Genomic DNA, 27,707 nt, shown 5'->3' on the forward strand with positions numbered 1-27,707 from the left:
ATAACAGCTGTTCTTTCCCTGGGAATTTTTACTGGATATTAGCAATTGAACCCTTGGGTTCCCTCTTAATTTTCTTAGTTGTAAATAAAGAGCCATGCAACATGAGCTATAAACTATGTAAATAAAGGATAACTGAACTTAAGTTAATCTGATACACATTTAATTAGATGAATAATTATGATTGTACTCTGTGATAGTGACATTAATATAGGTTACAGAAATGACTATACTTAACATGTATAGTTTAATTTTAATTTTAGTTTCTCTCTGTCTCTCTCTCACATGCACACATTCACATATAAGATTTAGATCCAACTTTGCAACAGTTACCCTTTACCCTTAGTTGAGACTCCCAAAGTTTTCCATCTGCTACCTGTCCTCTCCCATAGAAAATGGAGGAAGTGACTGGCCTAGAGTTTGGGCAGATACCATGTTCAGGGTTCTAGCTAGTGACACCCTTCTTCCCACTTCTACCAGATCTAGGGACCAAAACAGGCTAGATTTAACTGCTTTACTAGTAAGGGGAATGGGAGGAACTCTCATTGATTCCAAAAAGAACTAAAAAGAACTCAAGTTGGTAGGATGTCTAAAATTCTCTCTAATGGAGCACAAAATAGTGATCAGCTTAAAAATGCAAATAATACCAGCAGAAAGATCATAGTGAATGATAGTTATCATTAAATATTTATTGAGCACTTACTATGTGCCAAACATAGTTTTAAGCCCTGAGGATACAAATACAAAAAAATTCAGTCCCTGCCTTAAGGAACTCACAAGCCAGTGGGGGTAAACAACACACAAAGAGAGCTGAAAAGTAGGAGAGGAAGTACCCACCTTGAGGGCATGGTGGAGAAGTCCCATAGACAGTACAGCCAGATAAGCAATGAGGAGACATCAGAGCTGAGCTCTCTCTTTAAATGGCCTCATCCTCCCATCAGAGAGGCAGGGGGTGATGATGAAGTAGAGTCCCAAGGATGAAGAGATAATCCTGAGCCTGAACTTCTTGGAGTAAGGTGGAGAAGTCCTAAAGTAGTCAGATGAGGAATGAGGAAATCTCACTGTAATGTGAAAGCAACTGATAATATTTGAGATGATTTTTATAAAAACATGCTTAGTATAAGGCTGGCATATAAAGTAGATATAAATGCTTATTCCTCTCTTCCCTGATGTGCAGAGGGAGGACTAGGCCTCAAAATGTGGAGAAAGGGGCACCATTAATAGGGACACTAAATTATAATTTCCCTGAATTTCATGTGTGTTAAAATGTGAGCAAATAGTATGAGATTTAGGGAAAATGTAAAGTTCTATCCTCAGGTTACATCAGCTACATAAACAAATATACTATGTGAGAAGTTTGACAAGACAATTATTGTTATGATAGTTAGCATTTATGTAGCACTTTCAGGTTTGCAAAAGCACTCTATAAAGCTCTCATTTAATCCTCAGAACAACTCTAGGAGGTAGTTACTATTAGTAGCTCCATTTCACAGATGAGGAAGCTGAGGCAGAGAGAGGTTAAGTAACCAAGACTCAAACCAGGTAGGTAGTAAAAACTTAAGATGCAGAAACTCTGAGTTCCTAATCATGCAGCTCAAGTGGAGTACTCTCTAGGCAGATGGAGATAACATTAAGTGATTATGTTGTACTGAAAGCTCTGGAATTCAAAAGGGAAGTCAGATGGGTGTTTTGCAGCCATAGGAGTGACCAAGGTCACAGGGGAGAACGTGTAGTAAGAAGAGAGAAGAGGACCCAGCACAGTCCCTTTAGGAACACTCACATGAAGAAGTAAAAGAGGGATGGAGAGCCTGGGAAGGAGGCACAGAGAAGGAAGGGTACAGAGAGGTTGGAAGAGCACTAGGAAAGTGGGGCATCTGTCTCTGAAGCCAGGGGAATAATAAGGAACTTAGTAATAGAACCCCAAAATACATATATTAAACAAATAGAAGAAATTATTGAAGAGAAAATAGATTTTTTTTAGATGAAAATAAATATTGTATGTGGCAAGAGACCAAAAGAAAAGAAACAGAATGAGAAGAAATCTTTAACATAACTATATCTGATAAAAAATCCACTGTCTATAATCTTTAAGGAACTGACAAGTTTATAAGACTAATGCCAAATCTCTAGTTCATATCAAAGAATATGATTAGAAAATTCTTGAAGGAAAAATAATTCAATAATCACTTGAAAAGTTGTTCAGATTCTCTGACAGGTAAATGCAAGTTGGAACAACTTTCATTTATTAGGTTGCTACCATCAACTTTTCAGAGATAGTTAAAAATAATAATTATAAACTATTTTGGGCAGTCTGTAGGGGAACAGATGTACCATTATATTGTTGGTGAAACTTAATTGGTGGGATCTTTTTAAAGAGAAATCTGCTAACATACAATATGCATTACCAGACATTTTTCTTTGACCAAAGGCTTCCACTTCTAGAACTATACTATGGAAGTGTTATTTTTGAAGTTTATTGATAACTTTTATTTTTAGATCACAGAGCTTTCCATGTATCCTTCTCCTTTCTTCTTCCCAATGAGTCTTCCATTGTAACAGATTTTTAAAAAGAATAAACTACAATAATAAAACTAATAACATTTCGATTATGTGTGAAATCATATGTATATTATTACACACCCCTAGACATTCACTTCTTATAAAAGAAGAGAGATCTGTTTTCTCCTTTCTTCTGTGGGCTCAAGCTTGATCATTATAATCACATAGCATTAATTATTGTTTTACTGTTCATTTATACTGTCAGTCATTGTGTATTTTGTTTTTATGATCCTGCTTATTTCACTGTGCATTAATTCATATAGACTCTCTCATATTTATTGTTTCCTAAAGAACATAGTAATATTTCTTTCATGTACCATTCATATCACAATTTGTTTGTTCTCCAGTTTGTGGACGGATATCTATGTTTTCCCCATTTCTTTGTTAACACAAAAAATTCTACTATAAGTATTTGGGTACTGTAAGAGCAGGCTGGCAGGAGTGAATGTTGAGAAAAGCAGGCTGGAGGGACACAGAGCAACGTTGAGCAGAAGCAGAGGATCTTGGGAAGGAGAGCCTAAAGAAAGGAGCTTTTGATCTTGGATTTCTAGAAGAAAGGATGGACACTTGCTTGCCCACTTGGGATTGATCAAGAGCCAGCCCAAGGGTTTCTTCGGACATTGTCCCAAGACCTGGGATGTTCCCTGAAATCCGCAAACACCAATTAAAAGGAGATTTCGGGTCTCCAGAGCCTGAGGGGTCAGCGGGCTCTGTTGGCCACTGAGCGGAACCTTGAAGACTCCAGACCTTACCTGTTTTACCACAAAGACCCTTGTTATATTTCTAATAGTATAGTTTAGAACGATAAGAAATAGGGGAGGGAAGGTGAATTTCTGGTTTTGGCCATCTGGCCTGACCAGAAAAAAGGACCTTTGGAGAGATTAGTAATTAGGGACCCCTCAAAACCTTTACCCTTTCCCTATCTTCTGCAACCTTAATAACTACAACAATAAACTTGAATAGCAGTCAGATTAAAAGGAGATTTTATACTGAGGGATACAGAAGGAACAGGCAAAGAGGGTGATAGCTCAAGCCTTGACTCCATCTGATCAAGGTCCCCTGTGCCATTTTAACCCAGTGAGAAAACCCTCTCACTGGGTTAAAATGGCACAGGGGTTCTGGGCTTACCAGGCCTGGGGTCCCACCAACATTACCCACAAGTAAAGTTACCTCTAAAGCTACCATCACTTGCTCATTCTCTGATAATCCATCTTTTACTGAGAATTCCCCTCTTCCTCCCAGTAATAGTGATAGGAGAGAGGGCTCCTGACAGATACAGACATTCAAGTCTATCATCTCATTACCATCTAGGCTCCTCTCCAAATATATCATTATTATAGTACATATGAAATTTTTATATCAATCTTTGACCTCCTTTGAATATATGCCTAGAAATGGTATATGGCCATTTAACTAACTTTTAGTAGTATAATTCCAAATTGCTTTCCAGAATCATTGAATTTACTATATCCACACAGCAGATGAGTGTGCTAACTTATTTCCATAGCCTTTTTTTTTTTTTAAACCCTTACCTTCCATCTTGGAGTCAATACTGTGTATTGGCTCCAAGGCAGAAGAGTGGTAAGGGCTAGGCAATGGGGGTCAAGTGACTTGCCCAGGGTCACACAGCTGGGAAGTGTCTGAGGCCAGATTTGAACCTAGAGGACCTCCCAGTCTCTAGGCCTGGCTCTCAGTCCACTGAGCTACCCAGCTGCCCCCTTTCCATAGCCTTTTCAAAAGACTGTTATTGACTTTTTAAATAGTGATTTGCAGTAATTTTCCATATGAATAGCCTGCAGGACTTCTCTTAATCTTCGTATTCCTATTCTACCGTGTATCTATGAGGAAATGGCTCTTGGTCTTAGATATTTGTGTTATTTAATCTCAATATTTTGGATAAACAGTGCCTGGCACATAGTAGGTACCTAATCAATATTTGTTCATGGATTAATTGGCTATCAGAGCCTTGCCAGAAATGTTTCAGGCAAAGATTTTTTTCCCCTCATTTGACAAATTATTTTCTTAGCCATATTGATTTTATTTGTGCACAACTTTTCAATTTCAGGTCATTCAAATTGTCTATTTTATCTTTCATGAGTGCCTCTTTTCTTATTTGGTTTAAGAATTCTCTTCTTAGCCATGATTATTAAGGATGCTGCCATCCCTTTTCCTCTTTTTTTTTTAAATGATAGAACATTTTACATTTATCAAATCACCATTTGGAACTTAACTATGGTAAATGGCATGAAATGCTGCTCAGAACTGTTTTTTGCTTTTATTCCCTTTCATTCCTTTTTTTTAAAAAGTCTTCCTTAGTTATTGGTTTTGTGAATATTCAAAAGAAAAAGTCCTCTGCACAAAAGTGCATCTTAGTTTCCATTTGTAATAGCAAGGAATTAAAAATGACGTGGATGTGGGTGTGGATGGGTGTGCCCAGCAATTGGAGAATAGCTTAGTAAATTCTGATTTATTGATGTAATAGAATGTTCCTACATCATAAAATAATACAAATATTAAAAAATGGAAAAAAGCTCTTTCACAAAGTAACACAGAGTTCAAAAAATAGTTAGAATAATGATATTGACTAGGACCCTATGAAAACATCAAGAACACTTTATAAGTACACAGCTAGAAAAGAGATATAAGAAGGGAAGATGGAACAAACATATTGGTATATTTTTTTAAACCCTTATCTTCTGTCTTAGAATCAATACTGTGTATTGGTTCCAAGGCAAAAGAACGATAATGGCTAGGCAATGGGGGTGAAGTGATTTGCCCAGAGTCACACAGCTAGGAAATATCTGAGGACAGATTTTAACCCAGGAATCCCTGTTTCTAGGCCTGGCTCTCAATTCACTGAACCACCTAGCTTTCCCCTTGGTATTCTTATTTGTTAAATTCAAGAATCATTTTTAAGTGCCTATTATGTGCCAAGTAGATGGACTTCTTCATTTTTGTTTCTTTTTATATTTGTTGGCTTTTTCTTGTTTCTAATATAAATTTTTTTTAGTGTTCTAGTCTATACTTCAACACTTCTAAGACCTCAACACTCATAGACCTCTCAAATTTTAAGAAAAGATAGTTTCACTTTTAGCAAAATGTTACACTAAAACAACTTTCAGGGATTTGAGAAACAGCTATAATTAGATCCAAATAGCCATTTTTAGTTTTTTACATGTTAAAATGTTAAAGTTTTTAACTCCTTTAAAGGAGTGTTAAAATGCTCAAAATCATTGTTCCATTTGAGGCTCAAGTGCCTTCAGTATAAGTAGTTAAAATTGAAGAGATTGCTAATATATGAATAAGAAAAATATAAATCCTTTACAGTATTATTTCTCTTTTCTGTTCTATTAGGTTTCTGTGATGGTGAGAATGATGGATTTGGGGAAGGTATGACTGGTTAATTGCCTTTTCATGCAACATCAGCTCAAAATAATGTATTGATCCTTATTTACCAATGCTAAGTAAAGCCCTCCCTCAGCCTGAGCCTCTTTACTGAGTCTTTTTTTATTTCCAATAAGCACTTAGAATTTTGTTTGTGGCTAAACATTCTACTGAAACTAGTTCTTATCAGAATTTTAAAATTCAAATTTGTAATTAGACTGCATGTGACTTGGGTTATCATTTGCACAGTGGTCCTCAGGCTTGCAAGTCCCTATTAATTTTAGTCATTGATATTCTTTCCATTGGTTTTATTCAAGGCTCTTCAGTCAGGCAATAAGCATTGATTAAGCATGTACTCTTTGCCGGGTACTATATTAAGCAGTGGGGTACAAAGGAAAATAAAAACCGCTTCTACCCCTCAAGGAGCGGCTAGTCTAAAGGGGAGACAGCCTGCAAAGAAGCAATGTACAAACAAAATCTAAGCAGGACTAGTCAGAGATAATATTAGAGGAAAGTCACCAACAGTGGGGGCAACTGCAAAAACACTTGTGACAGAGATGAGGTTTTTATCTGGGACTCAAAGGAAGCCAGAAGACAAAGATTCCAGGCATGGGGGAGAGCCAGTAAAAACAACCATGGAACGTCAAGGAGGCCAGTGTCACTGGGTCAGAGAGCACACAAGAGCAAGTCAAGAGGAAGAAGGCCAGAAAGATCAGAGTAGCCAGACTACAAAAGGCTTTGGATACCAAATGGAGGATTTTATACTTGATCCTGGAGGCGATAGAAGCTCTTGGAGTTCAATGAATAGGGAAGCAACAGGATCAGACCTTTGCTTTAGGAAAAAAATTGATTTGTCAGCTGAGCAGAAGACAGACTGGAGTGAAGAAAGACTAGAGACAGGGAGACCAACTTGCAACCCGTTTTGGAATTTCTGGTGTGAGACAATGATGAGGCTTATCTAGGGTGGTGGCAGGGTCAGGGGAAGGCTTGACCAACAAATTGGATGTGAGGAGTGTAGGGTGGGAAGTAGACAGTGAAGAGTTGAAGTTAAACATAGTTTGTGAGCTTGGGGACTGAGAGGATAGTGGTACCCTGAGCAGAAATTGGGAAGAGGCAAGGGTTTGAAAAGAAACAGAAGTTCAGTTTTAGATATATTGCATTTAAGATGTCTATGGGATATCTAGTTCAAGATAGCAAATAGGTGTTAGAATTAGGAGAGACTGGAAGTAGGATGAGAGGTTAGAGCTAAATAATTAGATTTGAGAATTATCAGCATCGAGGTGACAAATGAATCCATAGGAACTGATGGGATCACCAAGTGAAATTGTATAGAGGGAGAAGAGAAGAGGGGTCTAGGACAGAGCCCTGAAGGACACAGCTTGGATGAAGGTAAAGCAGAAAACAAAACAGAGTAATGGTTAGATAGGCAGGAGAGAATAGAACCACAGAAATGTTGAGAGAAGAGCCTGTCAAGGAGAACAGAGTGACAAGTGCTGCAGAGGGGCCAAGAAAGATTGAGAAAAGATCATTCTATTTGGCATTTAAGATATCATTGATAACTAGAGAGATGAGATGGAAAGCCAGATGGTAGAGTTCTGTCTTTTATGCCAGAATGCTTAGAATTTGTATGGACTTGTCTATTAATACATTCAAATCAGTGAATATTTATTGAACCTTGTTTAAATCATGCTAGATGTTGCCCTATCAAAGTTGACCCCAGTGTTCAGGGGCCTTTATTCATAATAAAAAATATGATTTGCACAAAATTAAAAACATTTAAATTTTTAAAAATTCACCACATAGTGATTTCATATCTATTATATGTAGGTACCCATAGCAAATTTTAAAACCTTGAGATCCAAGACTTTTAGAGTAGGAAGAAATTGACCCTAAAATGATAGTTTACTCCAGTATGCTTTAAAAGAAAGATATGTCATCTCATCATGTAGAGTTCACCAGATGAAATTTCATTTCATGTTTAGAATTCATCCCATTGAAGTAAGAATTGAATTTTCCCTTGAAGTCTGACTCCAGAGAGTTTAACCCAGCTATTTGTTTCATACTTTGGTGCTTGCTCACTGCCCCAGAGTGCCAGGTCCAGTCTGTGTAGGCAGTAGAACCATTAAAACAGCTTCTCTTCTGACCCAGCCAATGTTGTGTTTATGTTGTTTCAGCTATCCCTTTCCCTGGCCCTGTGAAAGAGGAAAATCTGCTCAATGTTCTTAAGCCACTGCCGAAACAACTGTGGGAAGCCAAGAAGGTTGGTAAACCCTAGTAAGCCAAGGAGAGTATGGGAGACTTGCTGGTCTGTCAGGGATGTTTCAAAGAGCCAAGCACAAGTCAGCAAGAAGGGGCCAGAGGACTTGTCGAGGGAAGGATGTAGGAGAGAACATCCAAGAGCTCTGAAATAAGAAAAAGGCCCTCTGATCTCAGACTGCCAGAGTATAGCCATCTCCTCAGGGGAGCCACAGATTATGAGTGATTCAGGTACTCTTGGTAGAGGCTCCCTGATCCTAGCCTAGCTAGTCGTCAATCTGGTACAAGATAAGGCTGACCTCAGGCAGGAAGACCTGGGTTCAAATCCCACCTTTGATACAGCCTGATCGTGTAATTATGGGAGGACATTTAGCTCTGTAGTGCCCCAGATTACTCTTCAGCCTGTGGGTTGTAGATCAATAACTCATTAGCATTTATGAAAAAAGTTGTTTCCTTGTAATTCTCCATGTTGATGATATCACAAGTCTGTTCAATTAAGTAAACATATCTAGAGATGTCACGATAATAATACTTTTGAAAGGAACCTGATTATCTGGAAAGGAACCTGATTATCTGGAGTCACAAATTCATCAGAAATTCTGGTTTAAAGATCAATTAAATGACCAGAGGGCACTGAACATATGGACAGATTGTTGGATTTCCATGAGTTTTTTTTTTTTTTTTTTTTTTTTTTTTTTTTTTTTTTCCATGAGTTTTTTATCTGTTCTGGTCTTCAAATAGATCTGCCTCTCTGATAAAAATGACCTGATTGATAACCTGCCTGCCTCCAAAGATGGTCTTGATTAGCCTTGACAAAAGCTTCACAACATTTGCCTTTCTTTCTTCTTTTAACACCATCAAGGAGACCAGTTTTGTTAACTCAAGAAGTAAATTTATAACCCTCTCTCCATTCCTTGGTTGTTCTAAAAATTGTAATTGCTTGCATTACCTGCATTCTTTTTGCTTTTCCCTCTCCTTTTTCCTTCCTTCTACTTTGTCTGCCTACTAATCTTTGACATTATAGTATTTTAGAAATAGTAATTGTAAAAACATTTTTATAATATGAGAATTATTTATAGAGCACTCTGCCCTTTGGAGGAAAACTACTCCAGAGTAAATCACCAAGTGTTTCCTAAGAGCTTCCATCACCATTTGCCAGATTAATCTATCCATTTTAGAGAATGCTGGTCTTTTAGATGGGAGAGCCACAAATCTTCCCACAGAATTATAGGTTTCAGGTAGGTGATGATGTACACATCACTGCTATCAGAGAAAATAATGTGCTTGTTTCTCCCTGACTTCTTGCAACACCAGCGGTAATCCCTGTCTTGGGGAAAGTGATTGGGGGACAGAAGATTTGCCCATTTGGAATATCTTGGAGATTTTGTGTAGATTTGTGTTTGATCTCGGTGTGGCTATTCTTTCCATTAATATAGATAGCAATTCATCCCTGCCCTCTCATCCTGTATAATTCTTGAATATGTTTTTTTTTTAAACTTCCAGAAAAGATCTCAATGATAACCTGGAAGCCTTCTTCTAGTAATTTTTTAACTATTTCATGAATACCACTGAAATACTTGTACTGCCCATCTATTATAATTCTTCACTCTCACTATATGACTGGTCCATCTTTTCACATGGTCATGAGGGTCTTTTATCCTACTTTTTTTCATATAAGTTAATAATTTACTGTTGTGATTGGATCCATGATCTCATTGATGTGAATATTGCCATCACGAATGTGGATCTTAACCTCTCATACCTTCTCATCCTATGTAGTCCTCGTCCTAATCTTCCCATAAGCAACCTCCCTGGGATCTAATTTACATGTGTGGCAGAAAGCAGAAGGGGCAACATCTTGAGTTTTTATTTCACCGTTTTGTGCTACCCTACCTAATCACTACCTAGTGGCCATTCTTTTGGCAATAAGTCTCTCATATAAAAAGTGAGTGCAGATACAAACTGTTCCTGAACTCACACTTAGTCTTCGTCTTGGCAGAACCTGCCAACACCTTTAATCTTCCTGCTTAACCTTAGAGAACTAAAGATCATCTCAGTGCCTCAATTAAGCATCAGAAGTGATTTTCTTTGTATTCACTATGTCTGATAAAAGATTTTCAGCAATGAAAATTTTTAATTACTTTTTTCAATAATTTAACCATTTACATCTAATACTGTTCAGCTGCTTATCCTTTCCCTTTCTTTGTCTATCCCATTTTCCTGACTTGTCTTCTCTGGAGCTATCCTTTCTTAGATACATCCCCTTTTTGTTCTGGTCTCCTTTTCCCTGGAAATCAGTTTGAAAAATACTCTTTGTTTAAACAAAAATTTGAGCTCTTTGAAGCATCATAATTCACCTGAAAAAAAATTTTAATGTGGTGAGGGTCCTTCTTCAAAGAAGGTTCAAAGAACCTTCTGGATGCTTCTCTATTTGAAACATTCAGATTCATTTGAAAACTCTGTACCTGTCTTGTGGAAACAAACTTATATGTACTAAAACACATTTGGGCTGAAAGATGCTGTTATCTAGCTCCAAGAATAAGTAAGAAGGCATATTTCCTATCGAACTTGATGTCATGGCATGTAATCCCAGTTTCCTGTGTCTCTCTCCTAGATTCAATCCCTTTCAGCTCGCCCTCGCTCCTGTGATGTGGGAGGTGTCAAGTAAGTAGCATCATGCCACTGTTCCTCTCTCAGGAATGATTCCTGAGCTGTTTTGCTTCAGAAGAAAATCTGAAGTGGGTAGAGGGCTTGACTTGGAACTTTGGGAAGTTTGGTGCCTCTGTTGTTCATTGTTCCCAGGGCTTTTGAATATAAATATATCTAGCTTGCTTTTTTGGAAAAGGGAAGAATCATAGATAACACATTTGAAAAGGCAACATAGAGTATTTGTGGGAAAATCAGACTTTTATTATTTATGTGTTTCTTCTCCTTGTGGAATGAAATTACTCTCTCATTTGTTACCAGTGACTTAAGTGACCAAATATCTTTGCTTTCCCCATAGTATTAGATGCTTGACCACCCATTTCTTAAGAGAGGTCTCTCTAGTTTTTTTCTGTAACACAGCAAGCTGCCAGTCTTTTTCCTTTATATCACTCATAATTCTGTACTTCTCAAAACTTGGTTATTTCTTTCTATTCCTTTTGGCATTTATTCCTTTAGAGTGTTTACTCACCATTTCTTTAGGTCTTACTCTTATCACCTCCAGTCCCATATTTCCTGCAAGATCCTTTTATTGAATAACAATCACATTCAGTTTATCTACAGCTTAGAGATTTCATCTTTCTCATCCTTCAAACTGACTTCCATATCTCATATCCTCATTTCTGTCACCAATAATACCAATTTTCTTAAGTCTTCAAGGCTCAAAAACTTGAAGTAATTTTTTTTTTAATGCAGAGTCAAAGAATCTCAGTATTAGACTAGACTTTAGAGGTCATCTAGTCCTGTTTGTCTTTGAACAAGAATCCCTTCTAAAATGTCTCTGACAGATGACAACCCACCTTTCTTCAAGGATCTTGGGAGGCACCCATTTTATTTTGGTGCTACCTTTCTTACCTTAGATCCATCAAGTCCTGTTTATGATTCCTTCGTTGCTTCTTTTGGTATCTGCCTCTCTTCATTCCCAAAAGACCATCCTGGACCTTATCCATTTTTACCAGGGCAATGTCACTGGATCAAAGAATATGTGATAGGAGTAAGGCGTAAGAAGACAGTAAGGTGTGGGAGAGGACTGTTATGAAGGTCTTTAAATGACAAACAGAAAAGTTTGTATTTGATCCTGAAGGCAATAGGGAGCCACTGGGTTGTGTTGAGCAGGGTGGGTGATGTGATCACCTATGCTTTAGTGACTAAGTGGAGGACGAATAGTAGCAGGAAGAGATTCGAGGCCAGCAAACTTACCAACAGACTATAGCAGTGATTGAGGTGGGAGGTGAGTGTCAGAATGGCGGCAGTGTCAGAGGGCATGTTTGGAGATGTTGCAGAGGTGAGATGGGCAGGTTTGGGCCACAGATTGGATGCGGAGTGAGAGATACTTGTAAGGAGGCCAGGCTGATTCCCAGGTTGTGAGCCTGAGGGGTTGGGAAGAGGGTTTAGGGAGAAAGATAATGAGTTCCACTTTGGACATATGAGTTGAAGATGTCTCCTGGACACCTACTTCAAGCTGTCTAAAAGGCAATTAAAGATGTAAGATTGGATGTCAGCAGAGTATTTGGGGCAGGAAATTTAAACTTGAGAATCATTATCAGAGAGAAGGTCTTAAAATCCCTGGGAGCTGATGAGCTCACCAAATAAAGTAATATAGAGGGAGAAGAAAAGAATACCCAGGACAGAACTCCATGGGACACCCATAGTTAGTGGTCCGGAGGAAGAATCAGCAAAGGAAGGAAAGAAAGAAGGAGCAGCCAGGCAGATATATGAGGAGAGAACTAGGAGAGAGCGAGGCCCTGAAAACCTAGAGAGAAGAGAGCATCAGTGAGGAGAGAGTGAGCAGCAAAGAGGTCAAAGAGAGGGTGGGACTAGAAAAGGCCACTGGATTTGGCAACTAAGTGACCATTAGTAATTTATTTATCATGCATTGCTTTTGTTTTATCCTTATCTTCTGTTTTAGAGTTGATACTAGGCATCTGGAGATACTAGATATAGTGCAGAAGAGAGCAGGGCTACGCAAGTGGGGGTTAAGTGACTTGCCCAGGGTCACACAGCTAGGAAGTATCTGTGTGAAGGAAATTTACTCTCCCCCTCTAGTGTCACAAATGTGACATCATCCCCTAGTGACTACGTGCATATCTCTCTCCCCCTTTCTCCCTTTGTCCTTCCCTCCCTCCTTCTCCCTTCCCCTCTCCTTTCTTCTCCTATCTATCTATAAATCATAATAAATTCATTAAACCTATGGCCAGATTCATATTTTAAAAGAAACATACCTGAGGTCAGATTTGAACCTAGGTGGGTTCTCCCAACTTCAGGCCTGGCTCTCTATCCATTGTGCAACTTAGCTGTCCCACTCATTACTTATTAATACAATCTGTTCTAGTCAGGCTACACTTATACCCTCTCCCCACTGCCATGTTTTTACTCAGACATTACCCTGGATAGAATGTCATACCTTTTCTTTTGTGGGAGGAAATTTACCTCAAATCCTGGCATTACCTGATTACTCGACATGATCTCTGGTCTATATCTCTAGCTCCCCTTTCTAGATTGCTATACTGCAGTGCTAAAATAATCAAACATATACATTTGAAACACTAGGAAATCATATTATAAACTCTGTGAGGGCTGGGACTGATCCTGGCATTTCTTTTGTGTAGCCAAATATAATGTTGACATTTTTAGTATAAATAATTAGTACTGAGATTTTGATAAGAAAGGAAGAGGGGAAGTATCTTAAGAAATTCCTCCCATGAAATGGTCCATCTTATGTTGCATCTGATGTATCCCAAAACTCCTGCAGGTCAGTACTCCCAGGATCTTGTAGGCACTGGCCAAAAGAGCATTTAAAGAGCTGACTTGTACAACACAGGTGTTTTCTTAAGAGAGAAGTATCTAATAGGAGCTATTGGGTAGGTGTCACATAGGGGAGGGTCCTTGCTCAATGACAACCAAAAAAACTATCAAAAGATAGGAATTCAGCACTTGAACTATCAGAGGACATTCTTATACAATTAACAATGCATTTCTGAAAGGCCTGATTGACCTTGAGTTGACATAAGGTTACCCTAATACTAATTTCCCAGAATGAAACACCCCATCCAGTAGTGGTAGAGCCATTTGCAGACTTTGAAGCACAGTTGAAGGCACAGAGACACAGTCCAGGCAGACCTAGATAGAGAGACAGTCGATTGAGACTAGAAGCAGCTTCAAGGGCAGTGGCACCTGCACACATAGAAGAGAGTCAGGGTTGTCTTGACGCTGTGAGCACCAGATCCTGAGAATCCTTGCCCAGAAGAGAAGCTGCGGTCACATAGCTTTGTGAGGACTTCACAGACTTTCTCCTGTGGTCCTGGAGGCCTCTCCATTGTTATTTTGAAAAAACTAACCGTTTCCATGAAGGTAGATTCATGAACACCCCAGTTAAAGCCTTGAATTATTTGCTCTCTGAAGAGAACTAGAAACAAATATGCCACATACAATGGAAATTGAATATCAGAAAACCTCATGGATGTCATGGCTTGAGTCAGCTTTATTACTACTCTATGTAATTTGGGCAAGTCATTTAGCTTTTCTAGGTTTCATTTTCTTCATCTGTAAAATGAAGAATTTAGAACAGATCAACTTTGTGAACTTTTGAAGACCTTTTGCTCTCCCCCCACTTTTTTTTTTATCATGAAATTGACAAAGATTTATAGACATAAATGCTTTCACACAGCATAAAAAAGAGCATATTGCATGTGTGTGTTCGTATATACACATACTACATATACACATATACCTGAAATATATAGGAATCTAAATGAAACAACAAATCTTGTGTGTATATATTTTTAAGTTTATAATAAATTTAACATAGTAGAACCAACAACAAAAAAGAAGAAAAATTCAGAGTTGGAAGGAATCTCAGTGTTCATCTAGTCCAGGGCAAATCTGAAAAAATTCCCTCTGTGACATATTGGGCAAGTGACCATTTAACCCTTAGCTTGAAGATCTCTAAGGAAAGGATTCCAGTACCTCCAAGGCAGCCATTTACTTTTGAAATTTTCTAGTTATTAGGATATTTTCCCCAATTTCAAGGCCTTGTAACCTCTACCCATTTCTCAGTAGTTTTTCCTTCTGGAGCTCAGAACAAATCTAATTCAAATGGCAGCTTTCAAATACTTGAAGATAATTATCATGTCCCACCAGTTTCTAGATTAAACATAGTAGGCCTTTTAGTCATATGGTATGAACTCAGCATTTTTCCACCTGAGGGTCCTCCTATGGGCTCTCTAACTATTTTCATAAAATATGGTGCCCAGGCTTCTAGTTCTAAATTCTCTCCTTACCTCCCTCCCCTCCCCATTTCCTGAGACAGTGAGCACTTTGATGTAGATTTTACATGGACAGCTGTAAAACATTTTTCTGTATTTTATGGAAGAGAGCGCATTCTGTATATTTGTAACATCTTAATATATGGTGTGAAGTATTGACCTGAATCTAATTTCTGTTGGACTGTTTTCCAGTTTTCTGAGCAGTTTTTGTTGAATAATGAGTTCTTACTCCAGTAGCTGGAGTCTGTGGACTTATTAAACATTAGGCTATGATTCATTTGTTTCTTTATGTTGTATACCTGACCTGTTCCACTGAATGATGTCTATTTTTAATCAGTATCAAATCATTTGGACTATTTTGTAGTATAGTTTGAGATTTGGTACTGCTAGCCCTTTCCTAAATGTTTTCACTATTTCCCCTCAGATTCTGAACCCTTTTTTCCTTCAGATGAATTCCTTTCTCAGGTAATCCTTTGATAGTTTAAATGGCATGGCACCGAATGAACAAAATAATTATAAATAGTGTCATTTTTATTATATTGGTTCTGCTTACCTGTGAGCAATTAATATTTCTCCAATTATTTAGGTCTATCTTTCCCTAAAAACTGTTTTGAAAGTATGTTTGTATAGTTCCTATGTGTATTTGGGAAGGTAGAGCTCTAAGTATTTTTTATATTTTTTATTATTTTAAGTAGAATTTCTCTTTCTTCCTGTTGGGTTATATTGGAAATATACAGAAATGCTAATGATTTACATGGATTTATTTTCAGAAGTCACATTTCTATCTTTCAAAAAGGATAGTAGTAGTCATTTTGTCAAATGCTTTTCTCAAATCTGGTTTAACTATAGTGACAGTATTATCCTATCTAGTAATTTTGTCCAAAAAAAGAAGACATTTATTAGACTGGCATAACCTCATCTTGATGAAACCGTGTGTATTTTTTGTGATCACCACTTTATTTTTTTTAGGCTCCTTTTCTTAGGCTCTTTAATAGTATGTTTTGAATTTTGCCATGAATTTTATTCAGAAATAAACTAGTCAAGTCTTGGGCTCTTTCCTAAGATCTACTGGTCTCTGAAATTGAGTGAGGAACAAGTGGGTTACTTCACTGTGACACCAAACATCCTTATACTCTTCTACTACTACCCCCAATTCCAAACAACCAAGTCATTTTTTTAAGCCCTTCTCTTTTGTCTTAGAGTTGATACTAAGTATTGGTTCTAAGATAGAACAACAGTAAGGACTGGGCAATTGGAGTTAAATGATTTGCCCAGGATTACACAGCTAGAAAGTACCAAGGATTTTTAACTTGAGGCCTAAGAACTTATTTTTTAAAGTATTTTTAGTAATTTAATTTCAGTATCATTGGCTTCCTTTATAATCTTATGTATTTTATTTTATGAATCTTTTAAAAACTTTCTCAAAAGTGCTTACTATGTGACTGACACATAAGAAATGCCTAATGGTGACTTGAAGATGAGATTATGGGTTTCACCAGACTGCCTTGACTCCAGAATTATTAGGAATCACTGAGCTGAATCAGATGAAATGTGGAGTCAGTTGTTAATTTAGTATATTGCCAAGGGTCAGGCAGGGGTTCTTTAACTCATTATTAATAGGTGGTAAGGGGATCCCAGGCCTTGTATTAAAATACAGGCACCAGATTGGGGGAAGAATTATTAAAAGTTGCCTTACATTTTTAACCTAGAAGTCTCTTGTGAAAGCATTCTAGCATATTTGAATGGAGTTTATTTAGTCTGTGACTGACTTTCCTAGCTCTGCTGCCTTCTCATCTTGGAACTGTAGGGTCTATTCTTTGTGGATGTCTTACTGCCTGACAGTGTAATTCAGCAAATCATATGGGCCAAGTACTCCTGATATCAGGAGAACATAGTAGCATCTCTTTGGGGGGTTTTGAGAGTTTGCCTAAAAAAGCCTTCACAGTGATAGCTTTTGGGAAAGTATAAAAATGTCATATATAAATATTGTGTAAATATAAAAAACTCCTTGTTAAGAACTATAAAGCTACATTAATGAAACTATGTTGCTATTTGATTTTGTATATGTGATTTCCTAACCTATTACTTTTGAAAATAATGTCTTCTTCTAGTGCCTTTCCACATAATGGTCAAGATGCAGGACTTTCACCTTTTCTGGGGAACCTCAACACTGGAGGGTCACTACCAGACTTAACCAGCCTTCATTCCTCATCCCCTCTACCTACATCTTTGGACCCTGATGGCCACTGGTTTGGCAGCATGAGTGTTGGCAATAGTATGGGAAATCTCCCAGCTGCTATGACTCATCTGGGGCTCAGAAGCTCTTCAGGTAATTGGTTTCCATTAGGCCTGAGAACTGTAGAAATATAATTTTGTGGTTAAGCAAAAGTACAAAGCAGGACTGCAAGGCCTATTCACAGACAACTATGCAGATTGTTAACAGCAATAATGATATCAACTTGTCTTCTCATAGTGTTTTACAATGTGAATACAAAGCACTTTGTAATGTCATTGAATGAGAGTAACAGAAAAGGTAATGGAGCTTTAGTCTCAGTTTTGTGCATCTATTCTCCTATCCCATGATGGCCCTTATTTTTTGGACCCTGGGGATAACTTAAGTGTCATTCACTTATCTGAAGCTAGGAGGGGCACGGTTTCTTATGTTTGACAGATGCCCTGATTGGAGTGAGATGAAAAAAATCATTAAAAACTCATAGCTTTTTTTAAAATTAGATTTTCAGCGTTATTCAGGGATAACCTCAGATAAATAAAAAAAATTATTTCATATTTTGGACATTTTATGGTGGCACTTGGTTTATTTTACACTTTGGTTTGTATGTAGTGTAGGAAAATATATGTAAGGTAATGGGGTCACCAGGGATATTACAATAAACTAAGTGGTTTGTGGGAACACACTCTAGGATTTATGAGAGACTGGACCAGGGTGGAGAGACCAGAGTTTACTGGATTTCCACAGGAATGGCAGTTGATCTTAACTGTCACCCAGCTTCCACTAGACCAGAGTATAGTAATAGGCTAACAAGGTAAAACGGACTTAACAGCTTTAATTATGTTAGACTAAAAGGTGGGAAAGGATTTCTATACTTAAAATCTAAGGGATAAAACCACAGGGCAATGGGAGGAGTTATTCTACTCTAACTTAGTGATCTAAATTAACAGGGCCCAAGGAGCTGTAAATGGAGTCTCTGGGTGTCTGCCTCAAACCTGGAACCTGCCAGGCTTGAGTACAGCTAGGACTTTTGTGGCTTTGGGATTCTCACTGCAATCCACTGATGATCTCTGGATGCCAGGAGCTAAAGTTGTCTCAGGAACCAAGTAGTAAGGGTTTTGCTTGAAGCACTATACTCCAGTACTCAAACTTCACCTCTTCTCTTGGCTCTGTAGATCTTGTCCTTTTCTTAGATGCCACACCACACAGGATCCCAGGGGAAATCAGGAAGCAGGGTATCCTTTGCTCTGAGGTCTCCCAGGCTGGCAACAGTTTTGCCCACCACTAATGGAGTCCACACTCAGGGCACAGACACACTTCCTCCTCCTTCATTCCAACCTGGAATTCCCAGCTCCAGCTCCTTCCTGCTAGGTACATCCTAATCAATACATAATCAATACCTAATCTAATCTTCCTCCCAACAGTAGTAATGAAAATAGATGCAGTCATAATTTATATTGGGGCAGCTGGTGGCATAGTGGATAGAATGCCAGGCCTGAAGGCAGGAAGACTCATCTTCCTGAATTCAAATCTTTCCTCAGACACTTACTACCTGTGCAAGTCACCTAACCCTGTTTGTCTCAGTTCTTCATCTGTAAAATGAGCTGGAGATGGAAATGGTGAACCACTACAGTATCTCTTGTCAAAAAAACCCCTAGTGGGGTCATGAAGAGTTGAATACGACTGAAAAACAACTCAATGACAACAAAAAGAGTAATTCATATTGAATAGAAATCTATCATAATTCAGAAATGTTTTGGTGCATTTGAAAGTGTGTTAATATCATTAATGATGGTATTAGTAAAATAAAACCCATTTTAATGTGGTCTGTTAGTACACATATTTGAATAAATTGCAGGTTGAGTTCTATCTGCCCAAATCAAAGCAGACCTCTGAGACAGTTCTTGAGTCCTTAATTAATGTAAATAATCAGGCCTGCTACATTTGCAGTGTTGTTAGTAAGAGTTAGTCATTATTCTGAGGGGTTATAGTACCCTCTCTATAGTATCCTTTCTTTTTTGATCAAAGGTGGAAGATAGGTTATAATTCTAAAACAATGAGGGGCAGCTGGGTAGCTCAGTGGAGTGAGAGTCAGGCCTAGAGACAGGAGGTCCTAGGTTCAAACCCGGCCTCAGCCACTTCCCAGCTGTGTGACCCTGGGCAAGTCACTTGACCCCCATTGCCCACCCTTACCAATCTTCCACTTATGAGACAATACACCGAAGTACAAGGGTTAAAAAAAAAAAAACCAATGAGACTAGATTTTTCCACCAAACATAACCAAGTCTTTCATAAATGTTGATATCTAGTGTTATCCAAACTATTTTTGATCTTTTCTATCTGCCTTCGGCACTCATGGCCCATTCTTTTGAAAATATTCATAAATCTTGCAGAATAACCCTGTTCCAATCAGGTGGGCAGTCAAGAAGGGCAATGCTACTTTAGTCAAACACCATTTTACAGAACATGTCCTATAAACCCAAACACTGTCATGGTAAAAACTCCAATGATTGGGTACTTGTAGTAACTAGTATCTTTGGTATCATACCAAATTTCTCAGTCGCTCCAGAATTTCTTCATAATATCTTCAGTTGATTATTTGACCACTGGATATGAACTCTATATGAATAGTGCCACTAATGTCAAAGAAAGAGAATGTTGCCCCTTATTATTTCAGACATAACATATCTTTTTGATGTCTCAGGGTTTGGGGAGTTTTCTTGAAGATGCAGACTCTGGCAATCTTTTCCTTGTCATACTTGAAATATTGTTTCATCATCAGTTACCATCTACCTCAAAAACACATGTTTTTAGCTCTCTGAAAGAAAAATGTCCCATTTGTTTTCATGATGGAAAAGTACATGACAAACATAGTTATCAACAAAACTTTTCTCATGTTTCAATGCTCCCCACCTAGAATGGGGCTTCATCTGCAGTCATTTTTCTTTTGTTCATCTGTTTGAACAACAAATACAATTTTCCAGTTTTCCAACATTTTCTTTATCTCAGTGACATCTTGGATAAATGTTTCACAGCTCTTCTCTTCATGTACCTGAGATTTTGTGCTACTCAAAAATTTTTTCACAAGAAATTACCTTTAAGACCTTCTAATGGGTCAATGGGTCCCCCACATATTTTTTAAACCAAAAAGTAGTTCCTATTTCTTTGCTCTAAATAACATTCATTTTCTGCCCCTTCACAGAGCAATCCAACCTTTTCTTCATTATTGTTAACACAAAACTGGTTGACCAACCTTCAAAGTATTGCAGCTATTAAGATATTTTACAATACATCTCAGAGTCACCCTTCCTATTTCTACAAATCTTGCAAGAAAATTAGTTTTATTACTTCATAGCACCTTCTGATTTTTCAGATAAGGAAATAGTTTTCCCATACTCACCTATTTTGAGATTCACTGACTACCTTTAAAGAACAAAACCAATCCCTCCACCCGAACCCTTCCTTTTACTTACATTGGCACAGAGTGTGAGTAATATTCCCCTCACTCCCAAAACAAAGAGACAGCCCTAGGAAGGAGGGGACTCATTATTCTTTCCTTTCATTTCCTGCTATCAGTCATCTATCTCTAGGTGGATTTTAGTGTCATCAAATGTGATCATTTAAAAATCTTTATTCTAGGTAGATGTTGTAGAGCCCAGAAAAATATTCAGAAAAAGTCTTGAAATATACCTCTCTCCATTTCCTGGAGTGCTGGAGGCCTGTGGATGTAGCATGTCAAATACACTATTAGGTTGGCTGTATGAGTTTTTATAACAAGGGAAGCTCACTGGTTTTGGAGAGGTGAGAATAAGGAATATATAGAGATGATTGTGGTGTAAAAAACAAAAGGTATCAGTAAAACTTCAGCAAAAAACAAACAAACAAAAAAAAACTACTCATGCTCCTGGATCAGAGAAGCATGCTCAGATTCCCAAATTTATCTGAGGTTTGGAACTCCAAGTGATATGGAACAGTTCTCCAGAATTAGTTTTTTTTTTATTTTTTTAGTTTCTTAACTCCAGAAATAGCTATTTATCTGGAGACCTGAGCCTTCCATTTAGGGACCTGAAATGGAAATTTGTCTTTTAGATGGCTACAGTATTCTTTTGGGAAATTTTTATGTCATTCCTGGCTTTAAGAGATCACCTATTTAGTCTAGTGAAATCTTTTCCCTTATCAGAGGCCTATATTTTATCAAATGCATTTCAGAGTGGGAAAAGTGATCAAGAATCTAAGAGTCCTACGGACAGCATGGAAGTATGGTTTTTTTGTTTGTTTGTTTTTGTTTTTAAAATCCTTACCTTCCATCTTGGAATCAATACTGTGTATTGGCTCTAAAGCAGAAGAATGGTAAGGGTGTGCAATGGGGGTCAAGTGACTTGCCCAGGGTCACACAGCTAGGAAATGTCTGAGACCAGATTTGAACCTAGGACCTCCCGTCTCTAGGTCTGGCTCTCAATCCACTGAGCCATCCAGCTGCCCCCGGAAGTATGTTTTGCATGATAACATATGTATAACCCAGATCAAATTGCTTACCATCTCTGGGATGGGGGAGGAGGGAGACAATTTAGATTTTATAATTTCAGAAAACATATGTGGAAAGTTATACATAATTAGGAAAACAAAATGTCTTTAAAAAAAGAATATAAGACTTTTAAAATTGTATTAAATATGGTTGGGTGGGGACTCAAATTTTTCTCAATATTTGGAAACTAAGATTCAAAGAAGACTGAAATAATGAGAATAATTGTAAATTTGTTGTCTTCTCTTAGGTCTTCAAAGTTCTCGGAGTAACCCCTCCATCCAAGCCACACTGAATAAGACAGCACTTTCTTCCTCCTTAAATATCTGCCCACAGACTTCTGTTCACAGTGCCTCTGCTCTTCAGCCATCACTCCGTCTGTTTTCACTTAGCAACCCTTCTCTTTCTACCACAAGCTTGAGTGGCCCAGCTCGGCGGAGGCAGCCTCCAGTGAGTCCTCTTACACTCTCCCCAGGCCCTGAGACACCCCGAGTTTTCAGCAGACAGTTTTCCTCAACCAGCCCGCTAAACCAGCTCCCTGCCTCCCAGGTAAGGCCTCCATCTGAACAGGAGCCCTACTTTGTAGGCTCAGCCTGGGGGAAATGATCTATCACTCACTTGTTACATGACCTTGGGCAAGTCACACTGGGTCACAGTTTTCTTATCCATTAAATATGAGAACTTAATCCAGATCTCTATGAATCTTTCTTCTTGGATTATAATTTTTTTTAAACCCTTACCTTCTGTCTTGGAGCCAATACTATGTATTGGCCTGAGCTACCAGGCTGCCCCCTCCTTGGATTATTTTAAACAGGCTCACTGCACCAAAGATTGCTGGGTAGAAGTCTCCAAATGTAGCTAGTATTCCATAATACATAAAAATAGAATGGGCAATGATGTAGACAAGCCAGGGGCATTTGTCTTTGCTTTTGGACTATATTATGTGACAGCAAAGTTATTTTCCCAACTGTATTTTGCTTTGGCTGATAGCACACATTCCCAAAAGGAATAATAAATCTATTTAAAATTTCTTTACAGGGAATGCCAGAGGGGGCATCAAATATGTCTGATACTCATTAAATCAGATTATATTTATTTTCCTAATCATCTTTCTTTATATACTTTAAATTGAATGGTGTGGCATAATGGAAAGATCACTGGACCAAAAATAAGCAGTTCTGTGTTCTACCTGCAGCCTTACTATGAGTAATTTACTGTGTGACCCTGGGTAGGTCACAGATCACTAAGTTGCTGTATGAAATACATAAGCTGTATGAAAATTTATGAAACCCTTTAAGAATTGAAGCTGCCAGAAATGGGCTAGAAGAAATCCAGAGAAAAGGACTAGAACTCTTGATCCCATCCAAAAGCCATGGACACAATAGAAAAATAGGCTGGCTCATTGACTTTAATTACTTGAAACTAGTATTGTTCTGAACACTTTCCAGTGGTCATAGCTTTTTAACTGCTCCATGCCAGGGAATCACAGTTGGATTTTATTAGATCACTAGATGAGAATCTGGAAACAAGCTAGCCTTCGTCCCAGTTCAAACATACACTAGCCACGTTGACCTTGTGCAAGTCTCCTCACCTAGAGAATGGAGATAATCAGGCAGCCCTGCCTCTCAGACAGCCAGTTATGAGGATTACCTGCAATAAGATGGTTACAAAAAGATTTTGTGATCCTAATTGTATTACAAATGTAAGGTGGTGGTAGAGGAAGTAAAAACTGCTGCTGTTATTTACTAACCCCACGAGGAGGCTCTCAAGCGCTTTAATAGACTGAGCTGTTTAAAAGCGTGTGCTTGCTCGGGTCTCTATGCCATTGTGTATGTGTGTGTGTTTAAAATGTTTCATTCCCCCGACACCCCCCAGGCTGTTTTTGTAGGATACAAAAAAAACAAAGTCCTTACCTTCCAGAGACATCCTAGAGCAAAGGTTTTTTATGCCAGGAAATTCAGGGTTTATTGTATATGGTGCTAAGCACTGGAGAATGCACAGAAAGGCTCTCAAGGAGTTCATAGTCTAATATATAATATAATTAACCTTCTTTGGGTCGTGAGCCCCTTTGGCATTTGATGAATGGTTTGTGGACCTCAGAATACTGTTCTTAGTTGTATAAAATAAAATACATAGAATTATGAAAACCATTTATATTGAAATAGTTATTTGTATTTATTTTTAAATATCATTGACCCCAGGTTAAAAGTATTTATTCTAGACCAAATTAGATTAGATGAACAAGGATTATTCTATCACTATAGGTTTTTTTGAACCTATATCTTTGGTCTTAGACTCAATACTAAATATCAGTTCCAAGGCAAGAGAGTAGTAAGAGCTAGGCAGTTGGAGTTAAGTAACTTGCTAGGAGGTGACTGAGGCCAGATTTGAACCTGGATCTAGAGATTATCCACTGAGCCACCTAACTGCCTTTCATTTGTAGTTTTTAATTTTTAGTGGTTTTGGTTTTTTAAAGCCCTTTTCAAAGTTTCGGGTCAGTGAAAATTGACACTGAATGGCAAAAAGGCTTTTGTGAGGAAATGAAATCAGAGAGAGATTTTAAAGGAAGGGAAATCAGCTATTTAAAGTATAGATGACTGAAAAAAAGAAAGCTTTAGAGTTGAATGAAAAGGGCAGCAAACCTACTTCTCCCTACTGTTTTCTTAGTTGTAGGAATGTAAAAGTTAGTTTGATTTCTATTTTTGTTTGGTTTCCAGGTGGCTCCCTCTGATCGAGGTCCCCTTACTTTCCTTCCCCCAGAAGCTCAAACCCCACTCCCACCACCTTACCCCATGCCCCAGGAATTCCCTGAGCCCCTGCTACAGCAAGCCAGAGCTCAAGAACAAGCCCATGTCCAGCAGCCCCAGCTTTCTTCACCACCACCACCTTCAGATTTTGAGCTCCTCTCTCCCCACGTAAGTAGTAGAAGCTATCCCTGGAAAGGGAAGGAATACAAAGTGATCTTTATTTCATACTGAAGCCAAATCTAACTCTTTTCCTCTTATTTCTGAAGAGCTCTTCTTTGACCAGCTTTTTCCCAGATATGTGCTTTGAACAGCAGGCCATAAGGCAAGGGCCAGCTTTTTCTCAACAGGTAGGCAAACCTCGGGGTTCCAGTGTTTTATGCCCTTTTCTCCTACCCTCCCTTAGATGTGACCTCTATTTTCTAGATTTGCCTGCAGAACCCCCTAGTGGTGACAAAGTCTTTTTTATCAGGTCTCCTGTGGTTTGAATGCTTTCTATCTCCATATACAGTCTGGGCTCCGCAGGAAAGCTATATTCTTGGGGTGATTAGAGTCTCATCCAGGGATGGCCTCTAGAGCACAGGAGACAGTTAGCAAGGTGCTGGGCCATTGCAGCACTCACTGAGAAAGCCCTGAGGAGGAAAGAGGAGCCAGAAGGCAGGGGCTGGATCTTGAGATGACACAGGGCTTGTGGACCTTTCTGGAAAGACATCATGCTTGGCGCACAGACTAAGTGTTTAATAAACATACATTGATCTATTTTCTAAAAACTTTCAGAAAATGAATTTGTAGAAGCTTCTTCATCATTTCCACCCAGTTCTTAGAAAGGCTTTATTTTAAATAGTGTGGCTACTTAAGGTGCTTTACTTATGTAAAGAAATGTAAACCCAAAGCCAAGGATGTGGCTGAGGCAAGGAAACCAGGCGGTAGTTTGGTCTTCTTGTCGGTGATGACGCAAACACAGCAGAGCAGCCTGAGAGTCTCTTGCTTTGCCCTAGAGACAGGGAAGGATTGCTAAGGAGGAGGAGCTCAGAAATAGGACAGGCTGCCCCATGCCTGGATGTTCCTCTGGCTCAGACTGTCCTGTTTCTCTAGATTCTCCCTGGTAAAAAGAATTGCCAACATGGAGATGTGCAGCTGAATGAGCTTAAAAGCGTTTGAGGTTCTTCGGTGAGCCGAACCGGTCCCTTAAGCTCTGAGCTCACTTGCTTCATCTGCAGAGATGTTGCCTTTTAGCTTTCTGCCAGAGGTTCTGGGCCGGCGGAGGTCACTAGTGAGATAGGAAGAGACTCGCTCTGGGCACCTGAGGAGATCTGAAAACCTAAGCAGAGCACTAGGCCATTGGGGGTCCTCCGCAGAAATCACAGTTCAGGAAACCCATTTGCCCACTGACCGTAAGCAGAAATCATTCTGCAGAAGTTGACCTGGAATCTCTGTTATTTCCCAGGCGGCCACGATGGAGCAGGCTCAGAGGGGGCTGCAGAATTCCATTCCGCTGCGGCCAAATGTCCTGTATTCCAGCTGTGGGAGTTTCCCAAATACCGTCCTGAATGGTAAGCACTGCCGGCCTCTCCTTGGGATTCTCCGGGTCTCCTGGTGTCTGCATGGTGGGTTCACCCCATTCTCAGACACAGGAGATCATGTGAAAAAGCTGGGGTAGGGGATGAGAGAAGCCAAAGATGACATCTGTTTTGATGTGTGCATACACACCTGCGTGTGTACACACACGCACACACGAGTTTTAAGTGAGAGCAGCTCATCATGTACATCATGCAGTGGGAAAAGAGGATTTACAGCGTTCAAATCCTCCTGGATAAGCCAGACAGTCCCACAACCTCTGGACCTCCCTCAGTTTATTGATCTGTAAAATGAACACCTTGGACCGGAGGATTCCTGTGACTTTCTAGGTCCAAAGCCTCCGGGCTCATGATCTTAGGCAGACAGAACATGTGTAAGACTGAAGAGAAATCAGACCTTTTTAGCTGCAGTCACAGGTCAAGGAGTGACCCAGGAGTGCAATGGCTGACAGAGCTGACCGGAGCCCAGCCTGGGGAAAGGAGCCTTCTTTCAAGTCCTTTTGTTTAGTGGTTTTAAAAGGGAAGTATAGAATTGTGTCTCTTCCCAATGCACTTTTCTCTCGTTTCTCTCCACCTCACAGAAGACACAAATACCAATCTGTTCAAGGACCTCAGCAGCGCGCTGGCAGGCCTGCCCGAGTCCAACTTCAGTCCAGACGGCCTTTTTCCTTTGGATGATGAACTCCAGATTGAACCCCTGAGCTTGGACGGACTCAACATGCTGAGGGACCCCAGCGTGGGCTTGCCCGACCCCTCAGTGGAGGAGACCTTTCGCTCTGACCGCCTGTGAGCAGGAAGCTGGGCTAGAGCCGCAGATGGGGCTGAAGCAGCGCCTCGCAAGTGGGTCCGCCAGGCCTGGAGCCGCCCGATCCTCCTTTCAGAGGCCGGCACAGCCCGGTGCACGCAACGGAGCCGTCCTGCCGGGGCTGAGGCCGAAGAAGCAAGGCCCTGAGTGTGGGAGCAGCTGCCTGCCCGCGGCCTCCGGAAGAGCCGGGAGCCCTGAGCAGGGCCTCGGGGTCGGGTGTGCTTCAGAGCTCTCGGTGAAGTGACCGCATGGGCTACGTCTGGGGCGCCGGCCGGGCAGCGAGTTCTCAGCTAGCTGGAGCTCTAAGAGCCAATCCAGGCGGTGTCTGGTGATGAGGTGGCAGCCCAGCGCCCAGCATTGCTGTTGGAGGCCCCCTAATTCTAAAGCAAGACTGCGAGCTCCGGCCGGGTCTTGAACTGGGCCAACTGAACCTTCGTTTGGCCTTTCCGTGTCTGTCCCCCCCCCCCCCCCCGCGCTGCTCCTGCACGTATTGTTCACGTGGCCTAAGAAGGAAAGGCTCGTCCTACACCGAGAAAATGTCCCCCGACAGCCAGACAGGCCTTGCGTGCGGCGCGTCTGCCCGACGGTAAACCGAACGCAAAGCCTCCTCCAGTGCGTCGCATTCCATCTGGCGGCAGGTCTCCCTGGGCACAGCTCCCTCCATT

The 27,707-nt window shown here is 39.7% G+C and overlaps 1 protein-coding gene across 2 annotated transcripts in view; it reads left to right on the top strand.

The window, feature by feature from the left end:
• The window catches only part of CRTC3 (CREB regulated transcription coactivator 3), a 107,509-nt gene extending 80,317 nt beyond the window's left edge, over positions 1-27,192 (top strand). Inside the window, exons 7-15 of one of the 2 annotated variants that reach the window (XM_044659144.1) lie at positions 5,911-5,946; positions 8,115-8,200; positions 10,811-10,860; positions 17,276-17,493; positions 22,167-22,465; positions 24,634-24,831; positions 24,930-25,010; positions 26,108-26,213; positions 26,819-27,192. In XM_044659144.1, coding sequence (XP_044515079.1) covers positions 5,911-5,946; positions 8,115-8,200; positions 10,811-10,860; positions 17,276-17,493; positions 22,167-22,465; positions 24,634-24,831; positions 24,930-25,010; positions 26,108-26,213; positions 26,819-27,027 — 1,283 coding nt within the window. In that variant the 3' untranslated portion in view covers positions 27,028-27,192. The remainder of the gene's footprint in view (positions 1-5,910; positions 5,947-8,114; positions 8,201-10,810; positions 10,861-17,275; positions 17,494-22,166; positions 22,466-24,633; positions 24,832-24,929; positions 25,011-26,107; positions 26,214-26,818) is intronic. The other variant, XM_044659145.1, reaches the window with a different exon arrangement.
• The last annotated feature ends 515 nt before the right edge of the window (positions 27,193-27,707 follow it).

Source organism: Gracilinanus agilis, chromosome 2, assembly GCF_016433145.1.
Source record: "Gracilinanus agilis isolate LMUSP501 chromosome 2, AgileGrace, whole genome shotgun sequence".
NCBI lineage: Eukaryota > Metazoa > Chordata > Mammalia > Didelphimorphia > Didelphidae > Gracilinanus > Gracilinanus agilis.